At 41.0% G+C, this 18,438-nt stretch overlaps 1 protein-coding gene across 1 annotated transcript in view; it reads left to right on the forward strand.

Annotated features, from left to right (window-relative positions):
- Nucleotides 1–18,438, forward strand: part of SLC24A2 (solute carrier family 24 member 2) — a 243,780-nt gene that overhangs the window by 149,545 nt on the left and 75,797 nt on the right. The window contains exon 3 of the mRNA XM_090275816.1: nucleotides 11,097–11,205. Coding sequence (XP_090131942.1) covers nucleotides 11,097–11,205 — 109 coding nt within the window. The remainder of the gene's footprint in view (nucleotides 1–11,096; nucleotides 11,206–18,438) is intronic.

Genomic DNA, 18,438 nt, shown 5'->3' on the forward strand with positions numbered 1-18,438 from the left:
CCTTCTGGTTTTCCATTGTGCCTTAAGATCCCTTCTAGCCATCTTTCAGGAAAACAACCTTCATTCCTTCCCTGGAAAGATTGCTGTGGACCGCACAACAACCATGGTACCAGGCCTTTTATTTAATGGGATTTTATTACCTTTGAAAGTCAGTCCCAGTTCCTCAGGGCTTTTTGGTAACAACCAGAGCCCAAGCATGTCTCCTTTAGGCATGACATTCCGGTCAACGTCTTGGTCAAAAAAAAAAAAAAAAACCTCTATTAACAACTGGTCTTATTAGTTTTATGCAAATAAACTTATGTCATTACTTACTTCTTTAGAATGCCAAATTCTGGAGGGATCAGATAGGGAGAAAAAGATACAGTGTGAAGGAAAATCCTTGTCCTTCTAATATTCACTGAACTGACATTTCCATTCTTTATATTTTCATTTTTCCGCCACTAAAAATTTTTTTGTTTGTTTTTCCATTACAGTTGTCTCACTTTTTTTCCCCCTCTTGCTTCCCTGCACCCTGTGCCCTCCTTCTCCAACATTTAGTCCATGTCCATGTCCGTGGGTTATTTATACATGTTCTTTGACTAGACCCTTCCACTTCTTACCCCCTTCTCTTCCTCCCACCTACCCTCTTGTAACTGTTAGTCTACTCCTTGTCTACATACCTCTAGTTCAGTTTTGCTCATTTGTTTGTGTTGTTCATTAGTTTCCTGTAATAGGTGACAGCATAAGGTATTTTTCTTTCATTGCCTGGCTTATTTTGCTAAGCATAATTCTCTCTAGTTCCATCCATGTTGTTGCAAATGGTAGAAGTTCCTTCTTTCTTTCTGCTACATAGTACTCCACTGTGTAAATGTATCACAGTCTTTTGATCCACTCATCTACAGATGGGCACTTAGGTTGTTTCCAGCAATTGGTTATTGTAAATAGTGCTGCTATGAACATAGGGGTATACAGGTCCTTTTGAGTTGGTGTTTCAGGATTTTTCAGATATAATCCTAGCAATGGAATTGCTGGTTCAAAAGGCAGTTCCATTTTTAGTTTGTTGAGGAAATTCCAAACTGTTTTCCATAGTGGCTGCACCAGTCTGCATTCCCACCAGCAATGCACCAGGGTTCCCATTTCTCCACATCCTCTCCAGCACAAGTTCTTTGTTGATTTGTTGATGATGGCCATTCTGACCGGTGTGAGATGGTATCTCATTGTGGTTTTTATTTGTATCTCTCTGATGGCTAGTGATGTTGAGCATTCTTTCATATGTCTATGGACCCTCTGTATGTCCTCTTTGAAGAAGTGTTTGTTCAGGTCCTTTGACCATTTTCTAATTGGGTTGTCTGTCTTCTTGGTGTTGAGTTGTATGAGATCTTTATATATTTTGGAGATCAATCACTTGTCTGAGATTTCATTGGCAAATATATTTTCCCAAATGGTTGGTTCCCTTTTCATCTTGCTGATATTTTCTTTAGCTGAGCAGAAACTTTTTAGTTTGATGTAGTCCCATTTGTTTATTCTTTCCTTTATTTCCCTTGTCTTAGGAGATTTATCAGTGAAAATGTTGCTACGTGGGATAGCTGAAATTTTCCTGCCTATTTTTGCTCTAGGACTTTTATGGTATCACAGCTTACATTTAAGTCTTTGATCCATTTTGAGTTTATTCTGGTGTATGGTGTAAGTTGATGGTCTAGTTTCATTTTTTTTTGCATGTCCTTGTTCAGTTCTCCCCAACACCATTTGTTGAAGAGGCTCTTCTCACTCCATTTGATGTTTCTTCCCCTTTTGTCAAATATTTGTTGACCATATAGACCTGGGTTTATTTCTGGGCTCTCTATTCTGTTCCATTGATCTATATGTCTGTTCTTATGCCAGTACCAGACTGTTTTGATTACCATGGCCTTGTAATATAGTTTGATATCAGGTATTGTGATTCCTTCTATTGTGTTCTTCTTCCTCAAAATTGCTGTGGCTATTCGGGCTCTTTTTTGGTTCCATGTAAGTTTTTGAAGTATTTGTTTTAGGTCTGTGAAAAATGTCATTGGTATTTTAATAGGGATTGCATTGAATCTATTAATTGCTTTGGGTAGTATGGACATTTTAATGATGTTGATTCTTCCCATCCATGAGCATGGTATATGCTTCCATTTATTTGTATCTTCTTTAATTTCTTTCTTCAGTGTTATGTAGTTTTCTGAGTACAGGTCTTTTACCTCCTTGGTTAAGTTTATTCCTAGGTACTTTATTTTTCTGGTTGCTATGGTAAATGGGATTTTTCTTTCAGTTTCCATCTCTGAGATTTTATTGTTGGTGTACAGAAATGCCTTCGATTTCTGAATATTGACTTTGTACCCTGCTATTTTGCCAAATTCACTTATTAAGTTAAGTAGTTTTTTTGTGGAGTCTATAGGGTTTTCTATGTACACTATCATGTCATCTGCAAATAATGACAGTTTTACTTCCTCTTTTCCAACTTAGATGCCTTTTATTTCTCTCTCTTGTCTGATTGCTGTGGCTAGAACTTCCAAGACTATGTTGAATAGGAGTGGAGAGAGTGGACATCCTTGTCTTGTTCCTGACCTCAGGGTAATGCTCTCAGATTTTGTCCATTGAGTATGATGTTGGCTTCAGGTTTCTCGTATGTGGCCTTTATTATGTTGAGGTATGCTCCCTCTATTCTCATTTTGCTGAGAGTTTTCATCATAAATGGCTGTTGTACTTTATCAAATGCTTTTTCTGCGTCTATTGATATGAACATGTGGTTTTTGTCTTTGATTTGCTTTATGTGGTGTATTACGTTTATTGATTTGCGAATATTAAACTATCCTTGCATCCCTGGGATGAATCCCACTTGATCATGGTGTATGATCTTTCTAATGTGTTGCTGGATCCAGTTTGCCAATATTTTGTTGAGGATTTTAGCATCTATGTTCATCAGCGATATTGGCCTGTAATTTTCTTTCTTTGTTGTGTCTTGATCTGGTTTTGGAATTAGGGTTATACTGGCTTCATAGAACGAGTTTGGGAGTATTCCCTCTTCTTGGATCTTTTGGAAGAGTCTGAGGAGGATAGGAGTTAGTTCTTTCCTAAATGTTTTGTAGAATTCACCTGTGAAGCCATCCGGTCCTGAGCTTTTGTGTGCTGGGAGTTTTTTGATTACTGCTTCAGTTTCACTAGTTGTTATTGGTCTATTCAGGCTTTCTGCTTCTTCTTGATTCAGTTTGGGAAGACTATAGATTTCCAGGAATTTGTCCATTTCCTCTAAGTTGTCAAATTTCTTGCCATACAGTTGTTCGTAATAATTTCTTACAATTCTTTGTATTTTTGTGGTATCAGTTGTGATTTCTCCTCTTTTGTTTCTGATTTTATTTATTTGGGTCCTCTCTCTTTTTTTTCTTGATGAGCCTGGTTAAAGGCTTGTCAATTTTTTTTGTCTTTTCAAAGAACCAGCTCCTACCTATGTTGATCTTTTGAATTGTTAGTTTACTCTCTACGTCACTTAACTGTGCTCTGATCTTGATGATTTTCTTCCTTCTACTTGATCTGGGCTTTGCTTATTGCTCTTCCTCTAGTTCTTATAGCTGTAGGGTTAAATTTTGTATTAGAGATTCTTCTAGCTATTTTAGGTAGGCCTGTATTGCTATGAACTTTCCTCTCAGGGCTGCTTTCGCTGTATCCCATAGGTTTTGCGTTGTTGTGTGTTCATTATCATTAGTTTCCAGAAACTTTTTTATTTCTTCTTTGATATCATTGTTAACCCACTCATTATTTAATAGCATGTTATTCATTCTACATGAGTTTGAATGTTTTTGAGTTTTTTCCTTGAGGTTGATTTCCAATTTTAAGCCATTGTGATTTGAGAAGATGCTAGATATAATTTCAATTTTATTGAATTTGTTGAGGCTTGTTTGTTTTGTGTCCTACCATGTGGTCTATCTTTGAAAATGTTCCATGTGCACTTGAGAAGAATGTATATTTTGCTTCTTTGGGGTGAAAAGTTCTTTATATATTGACTAAGTCCATTTGATCTAGAGTGTTGTTCAGTGCCTCAGTATCTTTGGTGTTTTTTTGCTTTGAAGATCTGTCCATTGTTGACAATGGGGTGTTAAAGTCCCCTACTATGAGTGTGTTGCTGTCTATATCTTTCCTGGAGTCTTTCAAAATTTTCCTTACATATTTGGGTGCTCCTAAGTTGGGTGCATATATGTTTATAAGGGTTATATCTTCTTAATGGCCTTTTCCCTTAAGTATTATGAAATGTCCTTCTTTGTCTCTTTTTATGGCCTTTGCTGTGAAATCTGTTTTGCCTGATATAAGTATTGCTACCCCAGTTTTTTTTTTTTCATGTCCATTTGCTTGAAATACCTTTTTCCATCCCTGCATTTTCAGTCTGTGTAGATCTTTTGTTCTAAAGTGGGTCTCTTGTAGACAGCATATATGTGGGTCATTCTTTCTAATCCATTCAGCAACCCTATGTCTTTTGATTGGAGCGTTTAGTCCATTTACATTTAAGGTTATTATCGATAAGTACTTATTCATTCTCATTTTCCCCCTTTTTACTCGTGTTCCTCTCTCTCTCTGTTTCTTCATCTTCTTAAAGCAGACCCTTTAGCATCTCTTGCAATGCTGGTTTAGTGGAGATGTATTCTTTTAGCCTTCTTTTGTCTTGGAAACTCCTTATTTCACCTTCCATTTTGAATGAGAGTCTTGCTGGGTAGAGTATTCTTGGTTGTAGGCCTTCATTTTTCATTGCTTGGAATATTTTCTGCCATTCCCTTCTGGCTTGTAGTGTTTCTGCTGAGAAATCTGATGATAGCCTTATTGGAGCTCCCTTGTATGTTATTAGTTGTTTCTCTCTTGCTGCTTTTAGGATTCTCTCTTTGTCTTTCAGTGTTGCCATTTTAATTATGATGTGTCTTGAAGTGGGCCTCTTGGGATTCATCTTCATTGGGACCCTCTGTGCTTCCTGGACTTGTGTGACTCTTTCTCTCCTCATGTTAGGGAAGTTTTCTGTTATTAGTTTTTCAAAGAGGTTTTCTATCCCTTGCTCTTCTTCTTCTCTTTCTGGAATTCCTATGATACGGATATTATTATGTTTCATGTTGTCCTGCAGCTGTATTAGAACCTCTTCAGTCTTGTTCAGTCTTTTTTCATTTTGTTGCACTGTCTGGGAGTTATTTTCTACGTTGTCCTCCAGCTCGCTGATCCGATCTTCTGCTTCCTCTAGCCTGCTTTTAATTCCTTCTACTGTGTTCTTCAATTCAGAGATCGTATTCTTCATTTCCTCCTGGCTCTTATTGATAGCTTCTATGTCCTTTTTCATGCTGGTGTAATTCTCAGTAAGTTCCTTGTAGTTTTTCTGGAGTTCCCTGGAGTTTCCCTGGAGTTCTTTGTAGTTTCTGCTGAGCTCATTGAGCTTCTCCATAATCCATGTTTTGAATTCCATATCTGATAGTTTGCTCCCCTTTATTTCATTTAGCACTCTTTCTGGGGATTCTACCTTTCCTTTCAATGGGGGGGTGTTTCTCTGTCTCCCCATTTTTGTGACTCCTATTGTTTATTGGTGCTTCTTAGAATGATCTGCACTTCCTGGATCTGCCCATGGTGGCGTCAGATCCTGTACCAGTCTGGGCCTAGGCAGCCTGTTGGAAACTTCCAGAGATCTACTACCTTTTTCTATCTCCTTTAGTTGTTAATCTATTCAATCTGTGATTAGCCATCAGGCTTAAGGACCATGGGTGTGGCAGCTTAATTCCTGTAGTCAGGGCTTTTCGAGGGGAATGGTCTGCCTGCCATACTGGGGATGAGTCAGCACTGGGACCTGATCAGCTGCTCCCCCAGTTCTCCCTTCAAAGCCACTACGCCAAACTCTCCCCAAATGTCTTCAGTCCTCTCTGCCTTCCCTCTGATTGAGCCCAGGGTAAGTGGGGGCCAAAATATTTTCATATGTGATCCACTTAAGAGCTCTTTTTCTCCCACTGTTTCTCTCCAGCTAGCAAGAAACCCTGTTGCTTTTCACTTTTCACAGCTGGATACTATTTTACTTTCCACTCTGTTGCTGTAGGCTGGGAAGTTCAGCTGGGGGTTTAGACCCTGCCCTTCTCAGGGGGAATCCCCGGCTGCTGAGCTGTTTCTCAGTCCCTTCAGCTGCCACACGTGGGAGCCCGGCCAGCCCTTCCACGTCTCCACACTCCATACCAGTCATGTTGTGATGTAGCGGCCTTTTCTGTCTCTTTGTGGCTATAAGACTTCTTTCCAGCTAGTGTTCGTTTGGTTATTCCAGATGATTTCTCCAAAATTAAGTTATAAATCCAGACTGGTCCTGGGAGGAGGTTAGTGTAGCTTCCACTTACTCCTCCACCATCTTGGATCTCTGTCTGCGTTGCCTTTTATGTTATTTGTTTAATCTGTCTGGTTGTATTTCAGCTACTCTTTGGTGGGTCTTTTCCTCTGGTTAGTTGGTTGAGAGTCACTTTTTCCACCTTGTCTTGAGATCTTTTGTGGAGATGCTGTTAAAATGTAATCACACAACCCAGGCAAGAAACCCACACCCTCCAATATCTCCCCCAACTGCAATCTCATTATAGGTTGCAAATGAACCCGTATTAATATACTTGTGGAGATATTGAGACTCTTATTTCATAGGAGAAACAGATAGGAGTTGTTTCAAATGAAGGAAGGGTAATTTTTGAGAGGGAAGGTGATAGAGTAATAATATTAGCAATTGGAATCAAGGCTATGCAAGACAGCAATTAACATTTACACTGTATGTTTGAAAAGGAGGAGAGGGTTGCAGTATGAAGTGAGAAAGTGGAAGTGTATAGTATTAGGATTATATAATAGGTATATGCTATATGTTTAGTGTGGAAGGGAGGATAGACACGACAGACATCCAAGCAGACAGACAGCCAAAAATTGAAGCAGAAGGCTGAGGGGGTTAGAAGGTAGGAAACAGATTAGAGAAATTTTTCAAGAATAAAAATACAGAGTAGAAAATAGCAATACAGGAAGGGAGAGAGGAAAGAGAGAGAGAAAATAGAGAAGATGAAGGTAGGAAAGAGAAAGAAAGAAGGGGCGGAAGAAGAGGTGGGAATGAATTAAAATTTTAAAAATATTAAAAGATTAAAACATGATATAAAATAGTGAGATAGAAAGAAAGAGAATATATAGAGAGAGGAATAAGAGATGGGAAAGGGAAGAAAAAATAAATGAATGGAGAGGGAGAGGGTGGCAAAATAAAGGAAAATATTAATACAATTAAAAGTACTTAGAAAGAAAGAAGAGAAGAAAGAAGAAGATTAGGGAGGGAAAGAATAAGGGGAAGGGAAGGAAATAGGAAGAGGAGAGATTAGGGAGGGAAAAAATTGAAATTGAAGAGTTGACAAAGGATAGGATGAAGGAGAGAAGTATGAGAAAGGAGAGAAGGGATGGGGAGGAAAGACAAAAAGGGTAAGAAGGGGAGGGAGAAGAGGGAGGGGAATAGATTAAAATTAAAATTTAAAAATTAAAAGATTAGAAAATAAAGTGGAATAGGGAGAAAGAAAGAAAGAGCATATATACAGGGAGAGAAGGAAAATAAGGGTAAGGGAAGAAAAAAAACGAATGGAGAGGGAAGGGGGACGAAATAAAGAAAGAAATTTAATAAAATTGAAAGTACTTAGCATGGAAGAAGGAAAGAGAGAGAAAGGAAACGGAGGGAGGACAAGGATAAGGGGGGAGGGAAGGAAATAAGAAGAAGAGAATAGGAAGGAAAGGGAAAGAACTTAAAATTAAAAAATTAATGAAGAATAGGATGAAGGAGAGATGCTAAAGAGAGAAAGGAGGGAGGAGGGGAGAAAAGAGAGAATAAGAAAGGATGGGAGGGGCAGTAAGAGAGTAAGAAATAAAAGAATGAGAGGGTTTTAACTCAATTCAACTTTTAGGCACAGTCTCTGTTTGTTTGTTTGTTTGTTTGTTTTTTGTTTTTCCTTCCTTCCTTCCTGGGTCTGCCCCTATTCAAAATTTCATGGGTTTCAAATCTTTTCTGGTTGATTCTGGGGTTGCTAGTCTTTTATTTGTGGGCTTACTGCCGCTCTGCTGTGAGCTGCATTTAGTTGTTCCCTCCTGTGGCAGCCTCAGCCCTCCTCAGGCTTGTCCAGCTACGCCTTCCCACTGTTGGACCAGCCTGCACCTGCCAGCAATCCCCGCCCTGCTTCCAGTCCTGTCTCTATTCCCGGGCTACAGCTTCCGCTCACTTTCCCGTCTATATGCCTGCGGCACTACCTCCCTCCCCGCCCCAGCACTGCCCCTTTGTTCTGCAGGACTCTAGTGTGGTCGGTCAATGCAGAGCTCTCCTACCCAGGAGTTCTCCCCCAGTCTGGAGCTCCGCAGTGGCCTTTCCCGACGGGCCCTTCTCCCCGCCCCAAAACCGTCTCCACTCCCGAGCCACAGCCTCCGCTCGCTTCCCTGCTTACACGCCCTGCGCACCCTACCTCTGTCCTTGCCCTAAACCCGACCCTTTGTTCTGTGGGATTCTAGCGCGATTGTTCAAAGCGCCTGGGGCATGCAGTGCTCTCCTGCTGAGGAGCTCTCCCCCAGTCCAGAGTTCCACAGTGGCTTTTCAGCGCAGCCCGTCTCCTTGCCCCATCTCCTTGTGCCAAAACTGTCCCTTTGTTCTGTAGGGCCCTAGCGCGAGTGTTGCGTGCGCCCCGAATGCCGAGCTTTCGGTTGGAGGTTGCAGCTGAGGAGGTTTCCCTCTAGACTCAGATCACACAGTTTCTCCCAGTCCTGGTTGTTCACTGTTCTCCCACGCCTCTGGCTTTTTCAGCCGAATCCTCTCCCTAACTCCCTATGAGATTTCACTTGTCGGTGCGCCCCTAGCAGTGGGAGCCTCCAAGCAGCTCTCGGCTAATGAGCCCTCGGGCCTGGTACCGCAGACACACCAGGTCCTGGAATGACTCAGCCTGTAGTTCATCGTAAAACCCTCCACCCTCCTCCACGCTGCTCCCATGCTCCCCTCTCTGTTTACGCTATCAGAGATCCATACTCACTCAGTCACTCCTCTCTGCATTCGCTCCTGAAGTCCCTCCGTAACAGGAGCGAGCAGAGAACACTGCCCCTACTCTGCTGCCATCTTCCCTCTCCCTATGATTGTTAATAAATATTCTTCAAAGTAAGGATCCATGGGTAGTAGTTCAGAAATACTGTCCAAGTTCACCAAGATAACCTGATTTTTTTTTTAACTTAGTGGTGTAATGTGTATCATAAAACTCTAAATGTGCTTTGGTCTAGAGTGTAGCACTTTCCAATGTATCTGATCATGGAGTCTCCTATGGGACTTTTCTTGGGAAGCACCCTGTGGATCTATTTTGGGAAAACCCAATATTGTAGAGGGTTGGAAAGCAGTAGAAATCAGTATTGTGTTTGTATCTGACCCCGGAAAAATATTGTCAAGATTTTGGACCAAAAGTTCACTAAGAAATTAATTTCCTCATATTATGTTACCCATCTGTAGAGTGTGGCATCTGGAGCGTCTTCCCCTGGGATAACCAACACAAAATCCATCGAAGGGGGAGAAAACTGTTCCTATGCAGATATTTGGGGAACTTGTTAGATTGGTTTTTTTTTAAGATTTAAATAAAAGTTTGTTGGTAACCCCACCTCTAAAGGTTCATTCTTCCTCTCTTACCTGTCAGTTTCATTTATTTGCTCAAAGGATGACTCTAATAGGAGACTATGCAAAAGAAATCCCCCTCCCTTGAACTTTGGAATCTGCTCTGTAATTCATAATAAGTGGTTCTCTCTCTTTAAAATTACACTTACCACAGACCGTAGGGGTTTTTGGATTAGAGCTGTGGTACAGGGAAGAGAAGAGGAGCCCCAGGAGATGTGCAGGGTGTTCCTTGGGGAGCAAGGAGAAAATAAAACCTCTATCACTTACTTTCTATATTACTCTTCATAATTTCCATTTTTTTAGATGTTTTATTATATATGCTCATATCTTAGTATGGGAGTGGATGTAGATATAGATTCAGATATAGGTATGGATACATACATACTCAAACATTTTACTAATAGGGTGTGTTTGGAACCCCTGACCAGCAGACATCCCCCGGTGTCACAGATGAAATGAAGACTTCCCAGGCAGTTTGTGCTAGAGGAGAGAAGGCCAGCAAATGTCTGAGAGACAAATGCCTCAATTGCCTTCCTCCAAGGTCTTTTGTTGAGTGCAGTAAGCTTAAGGGCATAGGGCATGCACATAAAGCTCATCAATCAATGTTAAACAGTGCTGATTTCAGAAAACAGACATTGTCCATGGATAACAATTGAAGAAATGTTGAGATTTCCTTCAGGTTGGGGTGTATTGGACACTAAGACTTCAGATGGCTGTAAAATAGAGAAGGTGAGTTCATTTTGAGTTAAAATTAAAACCTCTCCTTCTGGTATAATAAAGCAATCAAGTGAGGTAAAAGAACAGGGCAAGCTTCAAAGGACGTAAAGCATGGCCCAATTCCCACTGGGGCCCACTGGCTATAGCAGCGAGGCACATATGCACTCAGCTTTCCCAGGTTTCCAGTCAAGTCTTACAGGCTTCATTTCCTTCACCTGGCCTACACAGGGCTCCAAGTCTCAATACTTTCCCAGGGGGACCCCAATAAGGGTGCACAGTCCAAACATTTTACAAACTACCCACTGATTCAGGTAACAAATTTTGAAAGAAATAGACTTGAAATCCATTCCTCTATCTTCCATTTTCTGTCTGTATGAATTGGACACCTCATTTCATTTCTCTAAGACAGATTCTTCATCTGTCTAAAGGGAATAATAACAGTATCTAGTTCATTGGGTTCATTCTGAGAATGAGATAAACTAATGGAGGTGAAGCATATAGCACATCAATTTGCATTTACTAAGCTCTAAAACATGATAGCAATTAATTTATTTGTAGGAAAGGATATGAGAGAGCCATTCCTTTGGGAAATTTGAAATGTACCTTGAAAATCTTTTGTCAGTAGTATGTGATCATGTGACAAAAACAAGTGACCACCAGACAAAGTAAGAACCTTATTTGCAATGCACTTGCCTTCAGTTTCTGAGAACTAACAGAATCCCTGTCTGGTTTCCCTCCTCAGACCAAGCCACGTCTCCAGCGAGGTGGAAGCTCTGCTTCCCTCCACAACAGTCTCATGAGGAACAGCATCTTCCAGCTCATGATACACACCCTTGACCCACTCGCTGAAGGTAAACATCAAGCTTTTGTTTGGGAACTTGTTGAAAAGGGGCAAGAGGACATAGTTCTCTTAATAAAACATGTTTACACTTCCATCACACAAGCCTGCCAATGTCCTTGTGTTTAGCATCTTCCAGAGGAAGCCCTGTGCTTTCTCTGCAGCAGCTCAGTTCACAATTAGAGACCTCTATACCAGGAGCAGAATATGACATCCATGTTATATTTTGATTCCCTGTTTTGATTCCTCCAGCATAAATACAGTTTGTTATGAGACAGAGAAGACAAAAAGGTTTCTCTCCCTTCCAGCTAGAGTGACAATTCTTTTTCATCATACTTCCTAAGTTCCAAAATAAAGTTGTATGCTAAGATAAATTGTGCACCTTTGAGAAAGAGGGGGATGGGGAGAGAGAGAGAGAAAAAAATCTCATGACCTAGGAGGGCCGAGAGGAGTTTTGGGAATGATGTTCACTGCTAAACATTCATATTGTACTGATTCTTTGGCAATGGGGGGGGGGGGGCAGTGGGAGGTGAACTTCTAAGCATATGAAGAACTCTCTTGGAGGTAAGTGCTTAGGAACAGTCACTGGAGCCCCAAAAGGACTGATTCACCTTTTTTGGGAAATTAGATGAGCCATCTCAAAGACTCCAGCTTTGAATTCTTCCAGTTTTACTCATTCACAATGAAGGCAGATACATCAAGTTTCCTAAATTGCATAACTATCCTAAAAAATTAACTTTTCAGATAGGTAGATATCTGGTGTATAAAATAAATATCAAGGGGTTCACATATCACCAAGTTTGTTCTCCCTTCATCTATGGACCTTATAATTAGACCTGATATTATATGGGGGCTAATAACCTGGGAAAGAGGCCTCTGCCACTGAATAAACATGTGGATGAGACTGTCAAATCATGTCATATAAATCAGAGCTCTTACCCAATATCCCAATATAAAGCTTTGCTAAATAATGTCAAAGGTACACGTAATCCAGAGATTCAAATGAAGTAAAGGAAACTTTGGGACCTCAGGAGCAGCTCCCCAGGTCCTAGCTCCCCTCATTGATGCATACCACTCCCCAGAATAAAAGGGGAATATCAAGGGTCACCTCTCATTGTGGAGTTTTTCAATAATGAAAAATTTTTGTTTTATACCCCAGAGAGTTGTGTAGTTGATATGATGTTCTCCACGGAGCCCTTCTTCATAGATCCTGACTTTTATTTACTAGTAGTCAGACACATCCTAAATATTATTACTCTATTTACCCAGGGGCCCACTTGACAAGGAAATCAGCTCTGGTCACTAGCCTTCTCTTCCTTCTCCTGGGCACAGCCCCAGAGAAGGGAGTGAAGGGATCACAGGTCAACTTCTTCTCAGCCACTGAGCAGTTGTGTGACTTCGGGCAAGTTACAGTTTCTTCATCTATAATAATAGTCAGTTACCTCTGTTTAGCACTTCACAGTTGATAAAACAGTTTCACACCTATAAATTTATGCTTCATAATAACACTTCATGGATAACATTATTCTAATTTCACAAAATATTTTATCACCAAAACATCTCAAATTTATCTACTGCTCTCTCTGCCAACACTTTATTCCAAGCCATCTTCATTGCTTACCTGGACTTCTGTAATAGCTTCCTGGCTGCTCTTCCACGTTCTCTGTTGCCTTCTTCTTTGTATATTTTCCACACAGGAGCCCAAGTAATCTCCTTAAAAATTAAATCCAATTATGTCACTCCTACTTATAACCTGTCATGGCTTCCTATGGCTTTTAGGAAAATTGTGAAATAGTTGCCATGGTCTACATGATCTGCCTCTTTCTCCAAACCCAATTTGACTCACTTTGCTTTAGCCACACTGGCCTTTTTGTCTTGAAACAGGTACTTCTTTTCTGCCTCAGGGTCTCTGTATAAACTGTTGCTGCTACCAGGAATACTTCTCTTTCCCCACCTCTCCTATTTTTCACTCTGCCCATTCTACAGCACTCTGTCTAAATGATACTTCCAGACCACCCAGTATAAGTCAGGGCCCTCAATCCTCATCTCTCAATGCACCCTTTAATTTTTCTTTATTGCTCACATTACAATCTGTATGATTACTTGTTTACTGCCTGTCTCTCCTATGATACAGTAAGTGTCTCAATAGCAGGGACTCTGTTTTATTTACTAGTTGTCCGAAAGGTCTAGCAGAGTCCCGGGCATATAATAGCTGCTAAGGCTCAGAAAGATTAAGCAAGTTGGCCAAACTCATGCATTTGACCTGGTATTGACACAATTTCAAAGCCCTCTAAAGCCCCACAGGTTTAAGATTGTATCTCGGTTATTTTCAGCCACTATCTTCCTCACCCTATCTTTGCGGAAGGCCATTTGAGAAATAAAAACTCTTTTAGGTGCTCCAACTCGATTATGAGCAGAAAACTGAGTGTATTTATTTTTGACAAGGTGGTATTATATAGTAATTAAGATGACAAAGTTCCAAGCTAGACTTTCTGGGTTCAAGTCCCAGCTCTGCATTTACTAGCTGTGTGATATTGAACGTTATTTTAGCTTTCTGTACCTCAGTTTTCTCATCTGTAAAATCAAGATGATATAGAATTATGTCTATATCATAAAGTTGTTATAAATATTAAAGAAATGAAATAAGGGAGGTGAGGACTGGTTGAAAGAAGGTAAAGGAATTAGATAAAGAATATACAGCATCACCCATGGACATGAACAACAGTTTGGGGATTGACTGTGGGAAGGCAGGGTGGGGGTCACTGGAAAGAGGGGAGCAAAGGGGGGAAACTGTAATAGCATAAACAATAAAAATTTTTTGAAGTGAAATATATAGAGTATTTAACACAGTGTCTAGCAGACCATAAGTATCATATACAGGTTTAGAACTATTCAGTTCCGTTATTTTGAAAAATAATACAACATATGATTTTTAATTCAAAATATTCAAAAGGATATGGTGAAAAAATAAGTTTTTCTCATTTATAAGCCCCCCCAATTTTCTTCGATCCCTTAATTCTCCCCAGAAGAAATCACAGCTACCAATTTCTTGGGGCTCCTTCCAGAGATGTTGTATTCATATACAGCTCTGCGTGTGTCTCTGTGTGTGTGTGAGACCTTGCCCACGGGTCTCAATCTAAATTTCTGGTTTTTTGTTTGAGGTAATCCAGTGTCTCGTAGGACCTTTTTTCATTTTTTTCTGCTTAGTGAAGGAGGTTGTTTTATTTCAGTGTGATGAGAGAAAGTGAATCTGGGTTGTCTCGGAGTCGGGCCAGCAGTGATTTTCTGGAGCACCTGGCCATTGCAGGGCTGCACCGCAATTACAATGTCTGCTCCTGCTGTATCAGTGTGTGCTTTCTGGATTCAGGTGCCTACTGCCAAAGTGAAACCACTCCCTGAAATGCACAGAGTGCTCCAGTCATGTGAACCTGAGAGAATGCTGAGAGCCATAATCAGCTCTGGACTCGAGTGATTAGAAAATATGGAAAGAACTTCAGTGCTTTAAAATTGTTCCACAGCATGCAGCCAAGAAAACAGATTGCTCTGGTATTTTCCCCCAAAAATTCACAATCATTTTCCATTCCAAAAACAGCCCCAAAAATGAACCCCACAGCTCTCAGAAATAGTCATCTCTCTTTTAGTTTGCATCTAATCATTTGAATTCACATGTCCATGTGCAAAATTGTCACCTTAACATTGTAGAGCGTGCTGGTTACATTACCAAGTTGACAGCACATACAAGGCAGTAGTTTCCCTATTGCACTAAAGGACAGTTCATTAGTGTTCCTGGCACCCACAGAGCTGAGTAGTGCTTTGTGTGGCATACAGTCAGTGTTCAAAAAGGGAAGTTTTCAACTTCACTTGAAAACATCATCTAGGACAGACAGCCCATTGGAAAACACTTCCCTTTTTCTCATCTGTGCCCCTCAGGTGTTTTTGTCTTCCAAACCCCAATGTTGAGCCCTTGCCCAAAGCTTTAACTGGTGATTGGTGCAGCCTCTGAGCCTGAGTGACAAGATGTAGCAGTGTTTGTGTTTCAGTGTCTGTTGATATGTAACAAAGCACCCAAGACTTAGTGGCTTCAAACTGCCACCATATTGTTTATTGCTCATGATCTCATGGGTCAGAAATTCGGGCAGGGATCAGCAAGTGATTCTTTTGTTCCATCTCATATCAGTCGAGGTCATTTGGTGTTATTCAGCTAGTAGATGGACAGGTTAGAAGGTCCCAATTCACTTCATGTTATGAGCTTGTCTCTGTTGTTTTCACCTTAGAGCAACACATTTATGTTACATTCAGATTGGTTGGGAGTATCCTGGGAGCATTTCTGAAGGGCCATTTTGCTCCCTCATTTCCCTCTTCAGTGGCTATTGTGACATCCTGATGCCATCTATTAGTCAAGCTCAGGCAGTGCGGTATGAACGAGTAGCTCCAGTGACCTGAATTCTAGGACATTTTGATGGTAAAAGCCTCACAAATTAGTAGCAAATATCTATTTTTTATCATCTTTCCTGTACCCTAGATTAGGGTTTTTTAAATTATTTTTTTATTAATAGCAGAATCCCACTGATAAAGGAGTTCCTACAGGGAAGAGTAAATAGTTTTTTAAGCTGTTAGAATTATTACAGGTTCACTCACCAATGAATTTAATTTTTTAAAAAAGAGTTCATTCCTGTCAGATTGTTTACCAGTGTTCCCTACTTGATAGCCTTCCTCTAGACAAGAAATAACATAAAAGAAATAAATACCCTACTCAGAAATATGACAAAACCACAAAGTACCAAGGATTCACCCAAAGGAAATGTTTAAGAACTTAATGGCAAAACAACAAATAATCATTTCTGAAGAACATAGAAGACTATCTAAATAATCATTGATATATTATAGAGTTCTCCCCAAAGTAAACTCTAAATGCAACGAATTGAACTCTAAATCCTAATTAAAATCCAAAATAAAGGATATTCGTGGAATTTAACTTGATTTGTAAATTTATATGTAATAAGCAAGAAGAGCAAAGACTCTTTTCACAAAGAAGGATAAAAGGGACAAATATGCCAACTAGAGACTAAGATGTATAAAGCAGCAGCTTTTAGATGTTCTGGTTGAAGTATTTGGGAGGAAGGTGAAGAGGCAGCTAAGATCTCCCAGAGTGGCCCCTGAGGAATAGGAATAAGATGTGAGCACCACTGTGCTATATTATCTGTTAACTGCTCTTGGTGAAGCTCTGTGAGGGAAAGGAAAGGGGTTTCCTCGAGCACTAGCATCACCTGTGTGAAGGACTAACATTCTCTTTCCTGAAGGAATGAAAGTACACACTGTGGATGCAATTTCACATCATGACAAGTGCAGATTAATAAACCAGATTGGGAACCACGATGATGTTCATACAGCGCTGAGCTTGGCAGTAGATGCAGAGTAAGTTCCCAATACAGGTGAACTGTGCTCATCAAATTTGAAGAAAGTCATCTCAAGTGTGAACACGGAGGGCAGGGTCATCCAGAAAGCATTTCTAGAAAAAGTGAGCTTTGAAAGCACTTCTCAAAGGAGGTAAAGAATGTGGGCATGGAGAGGTATGGAAATCCAAGGCATTGAACTGGATGGCTCAGAGAGATCCAAAACTATGTATTTTGGCCCAACAAAAATGAGGGCTCCTTTGAGTTGAGCAGGCATATGGCTGTTTGCCCCCTGAACTCAGATTCCAGCAGTCTCTCTTATTAGGGACACTAGGGCACTGTGTGTGTGTGTGTGTGTGTGTGTGTGTGTGTGTGTGTGTGTGTGTGTGTGTGTGTGTGTGTGTGACTTAAGTATAGGAAGACAGAGGCTTAAAAGTTGGTAAAGGACTTCCAACGAAGATGGAGGCATAGACACACTGCATTGCCCTCCACAACTAAGAAGGAATACAACTACCTTAAAACTAGAAACAACCAGAAGTTCCAGAAAATCAAACTGCATGGAAGTCCAGCAAACAAAGATATAAAGAAGAAATACTCATCCAGACAGGTAGGAGGGGCAGAGCCAGGGCATAGAGGACACAGTGTGGTGGCAGCAGCAGGCTGGCAGAAAGCGCAGTCACGTTTTAAAAAGTCAGGAGAGACACTTGGGGAGCATTCCCAGCTCCTCACCAGACCTCGCAGCTCATGGTCTCAGCACCAGGGAAAATCGAGTCTCATTGCTTCTGACTATGCAGATAAGTGGGGCTTGGGGTGGAGGCAGAAACTGCTGGTCTCAGCAGATCCACCCACTCTGGAAACGACAGCCAGGGCAGCAGCTAGAGGGGTGCCAGTCCAGTGCGGAAGTGGGAGAGGTGCCTGGAAAAGGAGCGAGTGCTGGGCAGGCGGCATTGTTCCCTGTCGGACCCCACCCCACATACAGCACCACAATGTGGTGAAACAGGTTGCCCTGTACTGACGAATCCCTAAGGTTCCGCCCCTTAAAACATAACAGGAGTGACAGCTCTACCTGGGACGTGGAGGCAAACAAACATAGGAGCCTGTCAGAATGAGGAGACAGAGGAGTACGGCCTAAAAGGGGAAACAGATCAAAGTTCCAAAGGGAGAACTAAGCGACGAAGAGATAGCCAACCTAATAGATGAGGATATAAACAACCTAACAGGTGCAGAATTCAAAACGGTGATAAAGATGCTCACAGGCTTGACAGATATGTTTGACTGTGGCAAACACATAAGAGAAAAAGTGAAGGCTATGGTAAGTGAAACGAAGGAAAATCCACACAAAACCAATGGTGAAGTGAAGGAAATCGGGGTTCAGATCAATGATTTGGAACATAAGGAAGAAAGAAACAGTCAACCAGTGCAGAATGAGGAAGCAAGAATTGAAAAAAATGAGGAAAACTTCCCAAATTTTGTGAAGGAGATGGACATACAGGTCTGGGAAGCATGGAGCGTCCCGGGCGAGCTGGACCCAGAAGGGACCACACCAGGATGCATCATGATTGAGATGCTAAAGGTGAAAGATAAAGACAGAGTCCTGGGGGCAGCAAGAGAGAGGAGGAGAGTTGCCTATAGGGGGGTGCCTATAGGACTATCAGCTGATTTTTCAGAGGACACTTTGCAGGCAGGAATGGACTGGCAAGCAGTATTCAATGTAATGAAAAGCAACCTACAACCAAGATTACTCTATCCAGCAAAGCTATCATTTATAATGGAAGGGCAGATGAAGTGCTTCCCAGACAAAGTGAAGCTAAAGGAGTTGATCATCACCAAGCCATTATTATATGGAATGTTAA

This window comes from Furipterus horrens, unplaced genomic scaffold (assembly GCF_987537825.1).
Source record: "Furipterus horrens unplaced genomic scaffold, mFurHor1.1.pri manual_scaffold_4, whole genome shotgun sequence".
NCBI classification, from domain to species: domain Eukaryota; kingdom Metazoa; phylum Chordata; class Mammalia; order Chiroptera; family Furipteridae; genus Furipterus; species Furipterus horrens.